This window comes from Pipistrellus hanaki (genome assembly GCF_964339955.1).
Source record: "Pipistrellus hanaki genome assembly, chromosome: 2".
NCBI lineage: Eukaryota > Metazoa > Chordata > Mammalia > Chiroptera > Vespertilionidae > Pipistrellus > Pipistrellus hanaki.
In genome coordinates this window covers 191,706,096-191,720,057 of record NC_140504.1, presented here as the reverse complement: position 1 = coordinate 191,720,057, position 13,962 = coordinate 191,706,096, and the positions used below count along the sequence as shown (strand labels likewise).

Genomic DNA, 13,962 nt, shown 5'->3' with positions numbered 1-13,962 from the left:
TGATTACCCAGGGGTTACTAGTGCCCTCGTACCCGTTGTGAGAGCCACTATTCCCATAGCCAATGATTGACTGGTGCAGTGTACAACACTCCACCTGCAGGTGCAGGAACTCTGAGACGCCACACACACTCCAGAGCTCCCAGGGAGCAGGCGGAGGCTGCACCTGCGACCACACTCTTGTTTGTCTTCTCTTTTTCCGTCCTGCTCTCTTCACTCCCTTCCTCGCCTCTCCTAGAGGCACTTCCTTAATAAATCACTGGTCCTCAAAAGCTCATCTCAGAGTTTTCTCTGGGGAACCTCACCAGAAAAACACAGACTTCATTGTGGGTATTGGTCTTGACCTTGGGCGGTGGCCGTGTCATACACATCCATAGAGTGAGTATGTGGGGGATTCCAAACCCTTGAGCTACCCTTGCTGAGAGGCCCCAACCCTGTGCCCAGAAGAGCAGGGCCTGTAGGACCAGAAGAGGGGCCATGTGGTTTGCGTCTCTCCAGATCGTGTCCAGGAGGCAGCAATGAACTCACACCAACAGCCACGTGACTTCCCCTCTACCGTTTATTTTTTTGCTGTTTAATCAGGCTCTCCACACACATCTTTTGATCTCGATCACGGCCTCTTGACCAGAAAGCTGAAGCTGTGTCATCTTGACAATGCCCCTGCCCTCTTACGTAACGTATTTCAAAATAAGGATGGAAACAGGAACTCTGCTGAGTTTTGCAACACAGAAGTGTATTCTAGGCCTACAATTTATAGGAAGTGGGGGTGGGAAAGAGCAATGAGTCCAGGGGGGTTGGGGGGAGAGGGAGTGTCCACACCCAGGGTAGTCACACAGGTGGGCAAGCAAGATGGGAACGGGTCCCTGAGTCCTGAGGGTTCCAGAATCATCAGGACTTGCTGACTTACGGACGGGGAAAGCATTAGAAAAACCTACACACACACACTGTCTCTACACGGGAAACACTCACTTCCCTTTAAGGTAGACTAAAAAAAAAAAAATGAAAGCAAGCCCGAAAACCCACATTAACCCAACACGCACACACACACACCACACACTCACACAACAAACTCTGAGTTTCCAGAAAAACACCCTCCCACAGGCACTTGGTGTCTTCAGCTCTGGGTTTGGAGAGAAGATCTGGGGCTTTGTCCCCCAAAGACAGGGGCCACCGTCCCCTCAGGGACACCTCTGCTTCTGAAGGCTCTGGGGTCTGATATTTCGGGGGTCCTGGCCCAGCTGGACAGGAAGGAGGTCTATGTCATGAAGATCGCTCTCCCCGCCTCCCCTCGCCCCATGCCTTTTATTTCTCTGAGACAGTGGCTTGCAGGCAGCTGTGTGCCCGGTGTGTTTTCTGCGTACAGCAGCCCGCCATTTCTAAGGAGCGCGTCACTGAAGGGGCACATGCTGGCTTTTGAAAGGTGGGCGTGCCATGTTGGGAACTGCTGGCTCCATGAGGAAGGGGCCACGTTCAGTTTGCTACTGACCCCTGTGAGCCTCAGGACCCAGCACTGTGGCTGGCACTTAGTAGGCCCACAATGCATGTTTATTGGATGACTGAATGAAATAAGCAGGAAGCATACACATTTATCATCTTTCCATCGGTTATAAATTGGTTCGTTTTAACCCTCCATGTGGAACTATAACTCATGTATTCTCCTGACATCAGCTGGCACTGAAGGAACTTTTTTTTTTTTTTTTTTTTTTTTTAGTTGCAGCTGAGTCTTGTCAGGGGGAGCCAGAGAACTAACCTGGTTATGTGCACACGAGAGGGTCTGCAGCACACGCTCTGGTGAACTTCCATGGAGAATCAATCGTCCCCAAGGCCAGCAGCGGGCCCAGAACTGGCCCATCTGGCCGGAGGCTGGGCCAGGGTCCCTAGATGTTGGGTCTGATGACTGGGGAGGAGGGCCAGATGTTTGATTATAGCCCGGAGTAAGGCCTGAATGAGAAGTAGAGGCACCTGTGAGAGGAGGGAGGCCAGGGACTGGCCTTAGAATTGAGAACCAGGCAGGAGGAGATGGGTGTGGCCGGCCCAGGGCCTTGGACACACTGAACTCTCAGCCACCAGGGTGCCTAGCTGAGGAGAAGCCCCCAGCACCCAGGAGAGCCTGTGTCCAGGAGAAAGGTGAGGCAGGAGCCTCTGGGATGGAGAAGGCTGCTCTGATGGAATTTACTTCCAGGGAAGGCTCTAACGGCATTTTGGACCCTCGGGGAATGGGGTGGCCAAGCGTGTCTACTCCTCAGGGAGAAAGCCAAGAGCATGTAGGAGAGGCTAGTAAGGAATGAATACTTGGGAACCCAGAGGCAGGTGAATTTGAAATGATGATGGCAGCTTAAGGTATGTCGGGGTCCCAGGTCCCTTTCCACTCGATCGACCTTGACTTTGGGGCATGGCCACCAGGAGAACTGGCGTGCCCTGAACCTCCGCCCTTCACCTGGAGAAGGGACCAAGGCTTCTCTGAGGCAGAGTCTGGGTAGCTGCGGCTTTGCTGTTTCATGTCAGGGCTGTACCGCTCCTGGAAGGGCAGAGTGGAGGGTCCCTGGGGGTGACATCAGTGGACGCTGAGGGCCTTCTGAGGGAGGGCAAGGCACTGAGATCTCAAATCCCTCCCCGGTTCCTGTAGGCCTCCCAGTGGGTCTGGTCGGGCAGGGGGAGGCTGGGGGAGGCTGGGGGAGAACTGGGGAGGGGAGGGACCTGCTGAGCCCTGCTAGTGTGGCCCAGACTGGGGGATCTCTCTGGGTTGCCATGCAGGAGCCTGGCTAGAGCTGATGGCCGAGGCGGCCGCTTGGATGATGGCTCTCGAGCATCATCTCTCTGCTGCCCCACCTGGCCACTGCCCCGGGCTCCTTTCTCTTTGAGATCTTGTTTGACTTTGATAACTGACCATCTGGGCAGCTGGCTTTTCCTCTCCCAGGCTTTAACAGCCCACTCTTATGTTTTAAATGTGCCAATGGAGAGCGAGCCTGGGGAAACCCTGAGCCCCCATCCTCGACCCCAATAAAAGCAGAACCCCACGACCTCGTGTGGCCCCAGGTGTGCTGTGCGATTTCTAGGTCCTGTAAATAACAAACTTTTTTGTTTTGTTTTGTTTCCTCAAAGTTTCTTAATGCTCATGGCTGAGGGGCGTCTGGCCCTCACGAGAACCACAGGGCTGGCCTGGCCGCAACGCGGCTTCCCGGCGGGCTGAGACCCGCACGCGGCGCCCGCTCAGGTCAGGGCACCATGTGCCACCACTTGAAGGCGAAGGGCTTCCTGCGGACGTTGGTGCCGCAGTGGATCTCGCCCAGGAACTTGTGGTAGGCGGAGATGTCGTCCACGAAGGTGCAGCAGAGGCCCAGGGGCTCCAGCAGCGTGCGCACGTGCGTCTCCAGGCAGCACACCTCCTCGATCTGCGGCCCGAACGGCTTGGGGATGCCCAGGTCCTTGTCCAGCACGATCATGTTCACCTGTGATGGAGGGCGGGGCAACAGCTCCCGTTCAGTGAGCACCTACTATGCGCCTGGCCCTGTTCTAAACTCACTGGACTCTCCCAACAACCCTGGGAAGTACGGATTGTGATTTGTCCCCACTTTACAGATGAGGAAACTGAGGCACAGAGGGGGCTAAGTGACTCACACATGGCAGAGCTGAAGTGGAAAGTCAGGCTTTCTTCTGTGTGTAGGTGCATGTATTTGCCCGTGCACATAGCTATATATGCATGCAGCAGGGCATATAAATGCACATGTGTATTTTCGTGTACATGCATGCATGCATGTAAATGCTTACATGGAGGATGTTGTCAACATGTATTATAGACTCTCCTCTATGATAACAAGAATTCCCCTGTCTATCCCCTGTCCATAAAGGTCTTTTTTTTTAAAAAATCCTCACCCGAGGATATTTTCCCATTGATTTTTAGAGAGAGTGGAACAAAGAGGGAAAGACAGAGAGAAACATAGATGTGACAGAAATAAAACAATTGGTTGCATCCTGCACCAGGGCCCAGGCTGGGAAGGAGCCTGCATCCAAGGTATGTGCCCATGGCCGGAATTGAATCCGGGACCCTTTGGTCTACAGGCCGACGCTCTATCCACTGAACCACACCGTCTAGGACTCCATAAAGGCCTTTTTAACTTACACAGCCCTTTCCTATCTGTTTAAGGTAAAGGGTTCCCGAGGAGCCAGTGAGGCAGCCAGGACGAGCCTGTCTCCCTTCAGAAGGAATGAGCCCAGAGAGGCCAAGTGCCTGGGGTGGGTGCTGAGGCCACACAGCAGCTCAGCCAGGACTGGGACCTGGGCCTCCCGGTGGACGGCCTCAGCCCAGGGGTTCTTCTGGGTCTGGCCGCCCCCTGACTGGCCTGGGTGAGGTCTGGGACCCCAGCGCCTCACCATGTTCGGGAAGTAGGCTATGGCCTGGCGGTCCTCGTCCATCTTGAACAGAGCAGGCAGGTCGATGATGTCCTGCTCCGTCAGCCCCAGCTCCTTCTTGAGGATGTCCCGGTTCCAGTCCAGGCAGCGCTGGGAGGGGGAGGGAGGGCAGGCAGTGAGAGGACAGCCCTGCCACTGATACAGTACTGTACATAGCTGTGGGCACACGGCTACCAGGCCTGGTGACTGGTGCGTGTAGAAGCTATTGTTCCGGGGCCTGGGTTGTATGACGGGACCTGCCCTGACTCCAGGAGACCCGCAGGCGATCCAACCTCCGTGCCCCTGGAGGGCTGCAAGCCACTGAGACGGTATCCGAGCCATTGTGCTCCAGGGAGAGAACGTCCCTGCCCGGGGTGCAGCTGAAGAATCACGGTCAGGGGAGGGTGCTCAGGGGATGCTCAGAAGATCACTAGACTTTTACCGGATTTACTCCCCCCCCGAATTCCAAACCCTTCACCTACCCTTTTCTGCTCCTTATAAAAAGGGCTGACATTTTGGATCCTCAGGGAATGGGGAGGCTAGCCAAGGGTGTCTACTCCGCGGGGAGAAAGCCTCGGGGGTGTGGGAGAGGCTGGTAAGGAATGAATACTTGGGGTCGCCACCTGGAACCCTGAGGGAGGTGAACCCAGTTGAGGGGACTGAAGACATGGAGTTCTTAGTGAAGTGCCCCAGGTCGTACTGCCAAAAGTGGGGAGGGGGCCATGATTTCCCCTCATAGTTCACCCCAGAATTTGCCAAAAAATAGGCCAGAGAGCTGATATTATAATAAAGTCAACTTTCAGATAGTCACCGAGGCGTGTTGTGAACGTGGCTGGGGTTTGTAGATTTCGCTTCTCCAGCCTCCACTCCACCCTCCCCTTGCAAGGCTGCCTTGGATTGCCCGCACGCGCACGTTCTGGTGAGAGCGGGTTAGTGCACGCTCGCCCCTACCGCCTTGCCCCCCCGGGCAGGTTCAGGGTTGGACAGTAGATCAGGTCGAAGGCATTTTATTTAATTGTTGGGGGCGTCTAAGGTCTCTGTCTTTGTGGGTGGTGCTCTGGGTGGATGTGAGAATGTTACAGCTGTGTTCCCACCCACGAGGGCACCAAGAAGTGCAGGTCGATGGAGCGGGAGTCCTGATCAAGCTGTGCCTGAAATCCACTCCACAACAGGACTTTCCGCATAGATGAGCCAATCACATGTTTTTGTTTAAATCGGTTTGTTTTCTGTGTTTTTTTTAATTTTTATTTTTGTAAACTTGGCACTTATGGAGGAGAGACTGTTCCATGATGTAACTGCTGCTGGACCCATGAACTGGACCAGGCCAGAGCGAAGATTGCTTACTGCAACCCCCGTAGAGACTGATCATAACTGCTGCTCATTCTGACATAAGTGAGCACCCCTACCTGCCTCCCCCGAAGTGCTGGTTCCCGGGACAGGCTGCTGTCATGACCTGGTCACGCATGTAGAGTAATGTCCCATACCTGGTAGCATTTCACACACTAGTATGTGTGACTATTTGCTCCTCACCCAGGGACCCATTTCATCTCGCGAAATTCAGGGCATATATTCATATTTGCATTTTTGTGGAGAGCAGGTCTGGCGCTTCCATCCTATTTTAAAGGGGTGTACCTCCCCCAAACGTGATGGGCTCTCTAGCCTTCAGAGTCTGGGCTCTTTAGCGCTGCCTGGTGTGCCTACCTTCCCAGGCCCCCTGTCTGCTCCTAGCCTCTGCGGACGCACGTCCTGTCTCTGTCACCCTGTTCTCCGGCTTTAGCACGGGGTCAAGCAGGGAGGCTGAACCCAATGCTCGCTGGAGCTTTTCCGTCTGTCATGTGCCCCGAACCCTTGGCCATTCCCTCCGGAAGCCCTGAGGATGTGAGAGGTGGCATTGGGCACAGTCCCAGGGGCCCTCTGCCCACCCCACCCCACCCAGCAGCAGCTGGGCCCCTGCCCGCCCGCACCTGGAAGTACTGGTTCTCCTGCACCAGGCTCTCATTGGACAGAATCTTGTTGATGGTGATTCTCTTGCTGCTCATGCCGCCCAAGCCTGTGGGGATCAGAGGACAGGGGACGGGTTAGCCTCGGGTTTGGCAGCTTCTGGGCTGACTGCTAGGGCCAGGGGGACGGGGCTGGGAACAGGCTGGGGCACAGGAGGGCAATCCTGGGAGAAACCAGGCCCCTTCTGCCTGGGGATGGTAGCACACACTCCTTTCTGGGGGTGTGGGAGGGTAGGGGGGGGGAAAGGCATGTCCCCCAGGCCAGCGAGTGGGTGGCAGCTGCCTTGCTCTCTCTCTGGCCAGAGGGTGAGGTGGCACAGTGAGCCACCTGAGTCTCCCACCTGGAGCCTGCTTCTGAGCATGAGCAGCCCTCCGGGGTGAGGATGGCAGGAGCAAGATGCCCAGAGGTGTCACCCTCCTGTTTTCCAGACCTGCCTCACGCTCGGCCCCTGCCCTGCTCTGTGCCGGCTTCTGCCTCCTATCCCACCACGTGGCCCATGGGGTTTCTGCCCTGATGAGTAGCACCCGGTGCTTAGCAAGCACCTACTGTGCGCAGGCAGGCTTCCGGATGTTTTGCATGGATCACCTCAGTCACCTTCCCACATGGCTATGAGCTAGAGTGAAAGGCGAGGAAACGGAGGCACTGAGAAGTAATATGACTCAGCCACGGTCTCAAAGCTAGTGCACATCCTGGGAAGAGTCTCTGACACATGGTACTTCCCAGCCTATAGCAGGGGTCCTCAAACTTTTTAAAGTGGGAGCCAGATCACGGTCCCTCAGAGAGCTGGAGGGCCGGACTATATGAACTACTAATTCCTACTGTAACACCTCGGCTGCGCTCACTGCCCAAAAAACCTGGCGGGCAGGATCAGACTCCTCTGCGGGCTGCATGTGGCCCGCGGGCCGTAGTTTGAAGACCCCTGCGTGTCAGTGCAGACAGACCGAGGCTCTCCCCCTGTACCCGAGCTGTGTTTGTACAAAGATAATGGCTTTTAGATCTTATGGATAGCGTTGGAGGCATGTTTAATATAGAATGGAGCCTCCAGAAAGTCAAGACTCACGCCTGCCAACCCCAGAAAAGAAAGTTCCATCGGTGAAGGATGAAAAAGGACAGTGCGACCTTAAACGGGTCCTGCCTGTTCTCGCCAGCAGTCCCTGCCAGGAATCCTGCCTTTGCTCGGGGAGGGCAGCCATGGGTGTAAGTGTCAGCCCACCTAAGGGGGGAGCCTTTTGGAAGCAGGTAGACTGGAGAAAGCAACCTGCAAGTGACCAAAAGTAATTCAAGAAAAACCTAAGAAACTGCCCTGGCCCGTCTGACCTGGTCACTCCCCGCCTGACCCACTGTCCGTCTGTCCATGATTAATTTAAGAGCATACTGCCCCCGCCTGTGTCTGTCCCAGTTCTGTGTGGCTGTGTCAGGGACGCAGGGAAGTCCCACCCTGGGACTGACTGGTGGCTGCAGAGCAGGCCTGCTGACGCCCCCTTTTCTTCCCGCCCCTCAGATGCAGGGTGAATGCTTCTCTCTTTCTCCCTTTCTAAAACACGAGCTCCCTGAAGGCAGACTTTACGTCAGTTTTGAACCAGCTCAGGCTCCCCTGGGTTGGGGCCATTTAGAGTTTACTCCAGGCCCCAGGGGAGCCCCTGGCGGCTGCTGCTGACACACCAAGGAGCCACGGGCAGCTCACAGTCCAGGATGCTTCCCCCCACGGAGACAGCCTGGAGCCGACCAGGTGCCCCGGAGCTGGGTGCTCAGGGACAGGAGGGCAACCCCAGGTGACATCTCCTCCGTTTCCCTTAGAATACAACTTGGTCATCAGCCCCATCCTCCCCAGGGCCTCTCTGGGGGTTCAGGCCCCGCTCCCTGCCCAGGACCCATGGGCACTCATCTTTATCTTTTTTATTTTTAATTTTTAAATATATTTTATTGATTTTTTTTTTTACAGAGAGGAAGGAAGAGGGACAGAGAGCTAGAAACATCGATGTGAGAGAAACATCGACCAGTTGCCTCCTGCACATCCCCCACCGGGGATGTGCTCGCAACCAAGGCACACGCCACTGACCGGAATCGAACCTGGGACCTTTCGGTCCACAGACGGATGCTCTATCCACTGAGCCTAACCGGTTTCGGCGTGCACTCACCTTTAAACATGACAGCCTCGCCGTGGCCTTCCTTCTGCTTCTCGCGGAAGAGCTTGTAGCAGGCTGAAGTGCTGGCCATGAGCATCCGAAATTGCTGCAAGGGGGACAGTGTCAGCCGAGGGGAAGTGGCTGCTGAGCGGGAGGGAGCCCTGACTTGAGGACACGGAGCCCTGTCTGCCCCTGTCTGCAGCCTCCCCACGCCCAGGGGCCGCCGCGTGGCACAGGCTGCCTGGCCTTGGACGCAGGGAGGAGCTTCTTCAAGTGGCCCAGAGGCCGGGCCATGTGCACACGATTCCTAGGTATGAAGTTGCAGCCATTCCTTTTACTCCAGAGAGTGAGAGAACCTCTTTCCAGAGCCCAGACCCCTACGCATGCTCTCGGGGGGCGTTATGGCCAACGCAGTAGCCCCTAGCCTGTGCGGCTATTGGACATCTGAACTGCGCCTAGTCGGAACTGAGATGCTAAGAGGAAAACACACACCAGATTTGAAAGACTTATGCAAAAAAAAAAAAGAATGCAAAGTCTATTATGGCTAACATGTGGAAAGGCTAATATTTTGGAAATATTGGGTTAAAAATTTAGCTCAGCCAGTGTGGCTCAGTGGCTGAGCATAGACCTGTGAACCAGGAAGTCACCGTTCCATTCCTGGTCAGGGCACATGCCTGGGTTGCAGGCTTGATCCCCAGTAGGGGGCGTGCAGGAGGCAGCTGATCAATGATTCTCTTCATTGATGTTTCTATCTCTCTCCCCCTGTCCCGTCCTCTCTGAAATCAATAAAAAGATATTTTAAAAAATGTAGCTGCTACACCTACACCATACAAACCACATTCGGCCTCATTCCTTCTTCTACTTCCTCTAGATCCCACCCTCTGCTGACAAGTACATGGGTCCTCCACTATCCCAGTCACTCCTGCCTCAGGAGCCAGCTCACCGTTGTGCCCGGGATGGGGACGAAGGTCATGAACTCGTCCACGTGGCCCACGGTCAGCCAGTCTGAGTACAGCTCCACGGGCGCCTGCACCTGCTGGGCCTGCAGGAATTCCCTCACGACCTTGGTCATCCTCCGACCGCCGGACCTGGGGCAGGGTGGGGAGAAGGCAGCGTTTTAGAAGGTTGTCCACCATGCCTGCCTCACCAGGGGGCCTGCAGCCTCTGGTCCCCAGCCTGATCCCAGGGTGGCATCAGCAGAGCAGTCATGGGAAGGAGCCCGCGCTACAGGCCTGAGAGAACCTGGCTCAGGCAGGGAGGTGTTTGAGCCAAGGGGACGGAAGGGAGCATTCGCTGCAGCTAGAGCCTGTGCAAAGGGCCTGGAGCCCAGCCTTCAGCCCCTGCTTCTGTGCTCAGGGGTCCCGCCTGGACGGCTGAAGGGTCTAGGGCACAGGCATGGTTCCAGAATCTGCCCCAGCCTTTGTGCCTCTTTGCTACATTAACTTCTACTTAATTCATTTTTAATCTATTCAAGTGACACCTCCTCCAGGAAGCCCTTCCTGATTTCCAGACCCCTTGAGGTCTTCGATCTCCCCATTACCCTTAGATTATAACAGAAGGTCCTTATGGTAGGCCACAAATTCCTCTCTGATCTGGCCCCTGTCTGAGCCTCCTTCCTCATGTCCCCTTCTTCCTCCTTGTTCTGTTTGCTCCAGCTACCTGCTTGTTACCACTCAGGGCTTTGCCCCTGCTGCTCCTTCTATTTGGAATGTTCTTTCCCTCTGATCTCCCCACGGCTGCCTCTTTTTCATCATCCAGCCCTCATTTTCATGTTACTTTCTCAAAACCACAAATGCTAAAGTACCCTTGGCCCATCACTCTTGATCATGTAACCTTATTTTATCTTCTTCATTATACTTGTTAGCACCCAGAAGCATCATATTTATTTTCTTGCTTCCATGTTTATTTCCTGTTCTCCCCCACCCTGATACAAACTCCCCAAGAGCTGGGACTTGGTCTGTTTGGCTCACTGCTGTGTCCCCAGAGCCTGGTCACAGAGAAGGCTCTCAATAAGTATTTGTCTCTGCAAGCCCTCTCTGAACTCCCCATGGGGGCCAGAGACCCCCTCCTTGGGTTCCTCGGGCTCCCTAACATCCCTATGTCACTGTACACCCCTTGTTTCATGTCTGTTCAATCCCCAGTTCCTTGAAGGCAAGGGCGGGGCTTCCTGTTTGGAGCCTCATGCTGAACACAGGACGTGGCACTTGGCTGGTGCTTGGGAAATACCTGCTGAATGGATGAGGCTACTGAGTGGAGGGAGAAGGACAGAAAGGTGGGCAAACGGTCACTGACGTGCCAGTGGCCTCCACTGAGAAGGTAGGGATCCCACGTGGCTGAGGAACTTGGTGCACAAACCCTGGCTGGTCCCCTTTGGGCAGGTTCCTGGCAGCCCTTTTGTGAAGTGAGGACCCACAGCACTCACTACCTCCCCAGAGACTGTCCTGACCAAGGGAGACTCTGCCTTTTCATTGACGGGGGGTGGGGCGGGGGTGGGCATCTGGGGATGGAAGGAGGGTGCTGTGGACAAGCCATGGAGCCAGGCACTCAGGCTTTGGGGCAGGGCCATGCCGTCTTATGAATCTTGTGTATGGCCCCTCTAGGACTGGTTGGTGCGCTCCCACTCCCCTCTTTCAGTGTTCCTTCTCCAGACGCCTTCATCCCAATCTCACTGTAGAACCTCCACTTTTGGGAAGATCGCTTTTTTTTTTTTTTTTTATTAATATATTTGATTGGTTTTGTACAGAGAGGAAGGGAGAGAGATAGAGAGAGTTAGAAACATCGATGAGAGAGAGTCATCAATCAGCTGCCTCTTGCACACCCCCTACTGGGGATATGCCCGCAACCAAGGTACATGCCCTTGACCGGAATCGAACCCGGGACCCTTCAGTCCCCAAGCCGACGCTCTATCCATTGAGCCAAACGGGTCTCAGCGGGAAGATCGCTTTTTATTTAGATTTATATTTGACCCTAATTTATGCTGAGATGCACTGGCTAACTTGGTTTTCTTTCCCTAAATGTCTGTATCTCGTCAGAGAGTCAAGGGAGGGGTTCGCTCTCTCAGTCATTTGCTCCACATATGAGCAACCCAAACCACTCCTAAAGAGACAGAGTCACCTTCCCCCCCCCCCCCCACCCCGGCCCGCCCCCAGCCCCACCCTGGCTTCTCTTACAGAGGAAAGCTGCTCCCGATGAGGATCCGGCCCAGGGGGTAGGTCTTGCCATTCACGGTCACTGGGGGACTGACCTCCAGGTTCCCAAAGGAATCGAGGCTGGTGACAGGCTCAAAGAGGGACTCCCGGGACACATAGCCGAAATCCGGGCCCTAGGCAGGGGGCACACACCCATCGTTAGTGTCCTGCGGCCACGGGGTGTCCTTAGCCCCGACGCGGTCACCTTCTGATGATCACGCCTTGACGGCCTTAGGTCTGGCATTGTGGGCACGTAGCCTCTGGGCGGGGGTCACCCATGGTCTTCTCATTATCACCAAAGAGTAGAGCCTGGCTGGGGGAGGTTGAGTTTGTGGGCATGTTGGTGTGAGTGTGGGCATGAACATGGGCATGAACGTGTGTGTGTGTGTGTGTGTGTGTGTGTGTGAATGCGCACATATGTGCCTGAGTTTCTGCATGTGCCTCTGTTTCCCAAACAGGATGGTACTTCAGTGATTTCAGGATTAGTCCTCACTTTGTGCTATGGATGTCCCTGCCCATCTCTTTGTTTCTCCGACCCTCAGTTTCCCCAGCTGTCAGAGGTGTTGGGTCAGGTGACCTGCGGCAAGGTGGTAGATGGTATTATTGCTCCCAGAGACTTGCTCCCCACTTCTCAGTGAGAGGATTTTGCCTCCTGAGCTATTGCTGTGTGGCTTCTGGTTTCTCCCTGTAGAATATATTGTACTTCCCTGCCCAGTATCAGACTTGGTCACATGACTTGTTTTGGCCAATGAAATGTGAGCAGAAGTTCCGCATGCCAGTTCAGAGCCAAAGCCACAAGGCCCCCTGGGCATGCCTGTCACCTCTCTCCCATCCTCATGCTGGGAGAATGGCATTGCTCAGACTTGAGCTGCTCCTGCAGCCTGCGCTCTAGAATGAGGAAGGAACAAGGAAGCAGAGCTGCAGACAACCAACCAGCAACCAACATGAGTGTACGCAGGAAATGGACCTTTGCTGTTGTCAAGCACTGAGATTTGGGGGTTGTTTGTTACTGCAGCCTTACCTAGTGAAAGCTGACTGATACATGCAGGCATGGCAGGTAGGGGACATATGACATTCCAATCTGTTCTCAAACAACCGTATTTGTCCACTGAGCCCAGATGTAGCCTCAGAATCCTTCTTAGCACAGGGCTCTGGAGCTGGCATAATTCCAGGGGTCCCCAGTTGTTATAACCTTGGTGACTACCTGAATTTTACGGTTCCTTTTATGATTTTTTGGTAAAAAAAAAAAAAAAAAAAAAAAAAAAGTAGGGGTCTTGCTTGGGAACTTGCACTGGGCTGGGATTAAGCTTGTCTAACAAAAATCCTCGTAATAAAAAAAAGTGAAGGGGAAAGATATATGGCCTATCCTGGCCCTGGCCCAGCTGAGAGGCTCCAGGGACAGCCGTGGCGGGTGGGATGGACGGCTGAAGCTTAGCGCTTTCTCGCCCGGGAGCCCAGATGGCAAGGTGCGGTCTGCTGGAGGCTGGGGCAGCTGGGGCTTTACAGCGTCACACAGGCGGGCAGGCACTCGGCACAGAGCCGGGCTTGGCACAGGCCTCCGGGAACAATGCAGCCCAGGGCTTTGCAAGCAGGCAGCTAACCCTGAAGGCAGGTGGTGACCCAGGGACCGTGCGAGGAGGGTCTGGGAAGCCTCGGTTCTCATGCCTGCGGCTGGGCGGGCCGGTTTGACTGCCCCTCCCAGTGCTGGAGGGAAGGGACAGTCCTCACCGAGGACACTGCCCAGGGCTGTGGAACAACAAACAGAACGACAGCTAGTGACGGGCAGTGTATCAGGTGCAGCACAGATGCCTGAGAGGACGCCTTCGATCTTCCTGTGAGATTGTTTCTGTGGATACTGTTTCCATCCCCATTTTACAGATGAGCAAGCTGAGGCTTCAGGCCACTTGTAAAGAGTGAGTTGCTTGCCCAAGGCCACACCGCTGCTAAGGGGTAGACATCCGCCTGACATTCCAGAGCTTTGCGCTCACACCAAGGGGTTCCCCGTCTCCCGTGAAGAGGGGGACAGGTGAGTGAAGGTTCATAAGAAGCAGGTGTGAACCTGGCCAAGGGGTCGCCTCTGAGTAGCCCTGATGTTTTGGAGAGGGCATTAAAGAGGAGTGGAAATGGGGGGGGGGGGTCAAATTGCCTAAAAAATAACAAATGCAGCCCTACCGGTGTGGCTCAGTGGCTGAGCGCTGAACCATGAACCAAGAGTTCGATTCCCAGTCAGGGCACATTCCCAGGTTGTGGGCTCGATCCCC

At 54.9% G+C, this 13,962-nt stretch overlaps 1 protein-coding gene across 1 annotated transcript in view; it reads right to left on the bottom strand.

The window, feature by feature from the left end:
• Positions 1-538: 538 nt before the first annotated feature.
• Positions 539-13,962, bottom strand: part of PADI2 (peptidyl arginine deiminase 2) — a 48,086-nt gene continuing 34,662 nt past the window's right edge. The window contains exons 11-16 of the mRNA XM_084875237.1: positions 11,684-11,835; positions 9,457-9,601; positions 8,526-8,619; positions 6,351-6,436; positions 4,369-4,497; positions 539-3,446 (exon numbers count right to left, since the gene is read on the bottom strand). Coding sequence (XP_084731363.1) covers positions 3,213-3,446; positions 4,369-4,497; positions 6,351-6,436; positions 8,526-8,619; positions 9,457-9,601; positions 11,684-11,835 — 840 coding nt within the window. The 3' untranslated portion in view covers positions 539-3,212. The remainder of the gene's footprint in view (positions 3,447-4,368; positions 4,498-6,350; positions 6,437-8,525; positions 8,620-9,456; positions 9,602-11,683; positions 11,836-13,962) is intronic.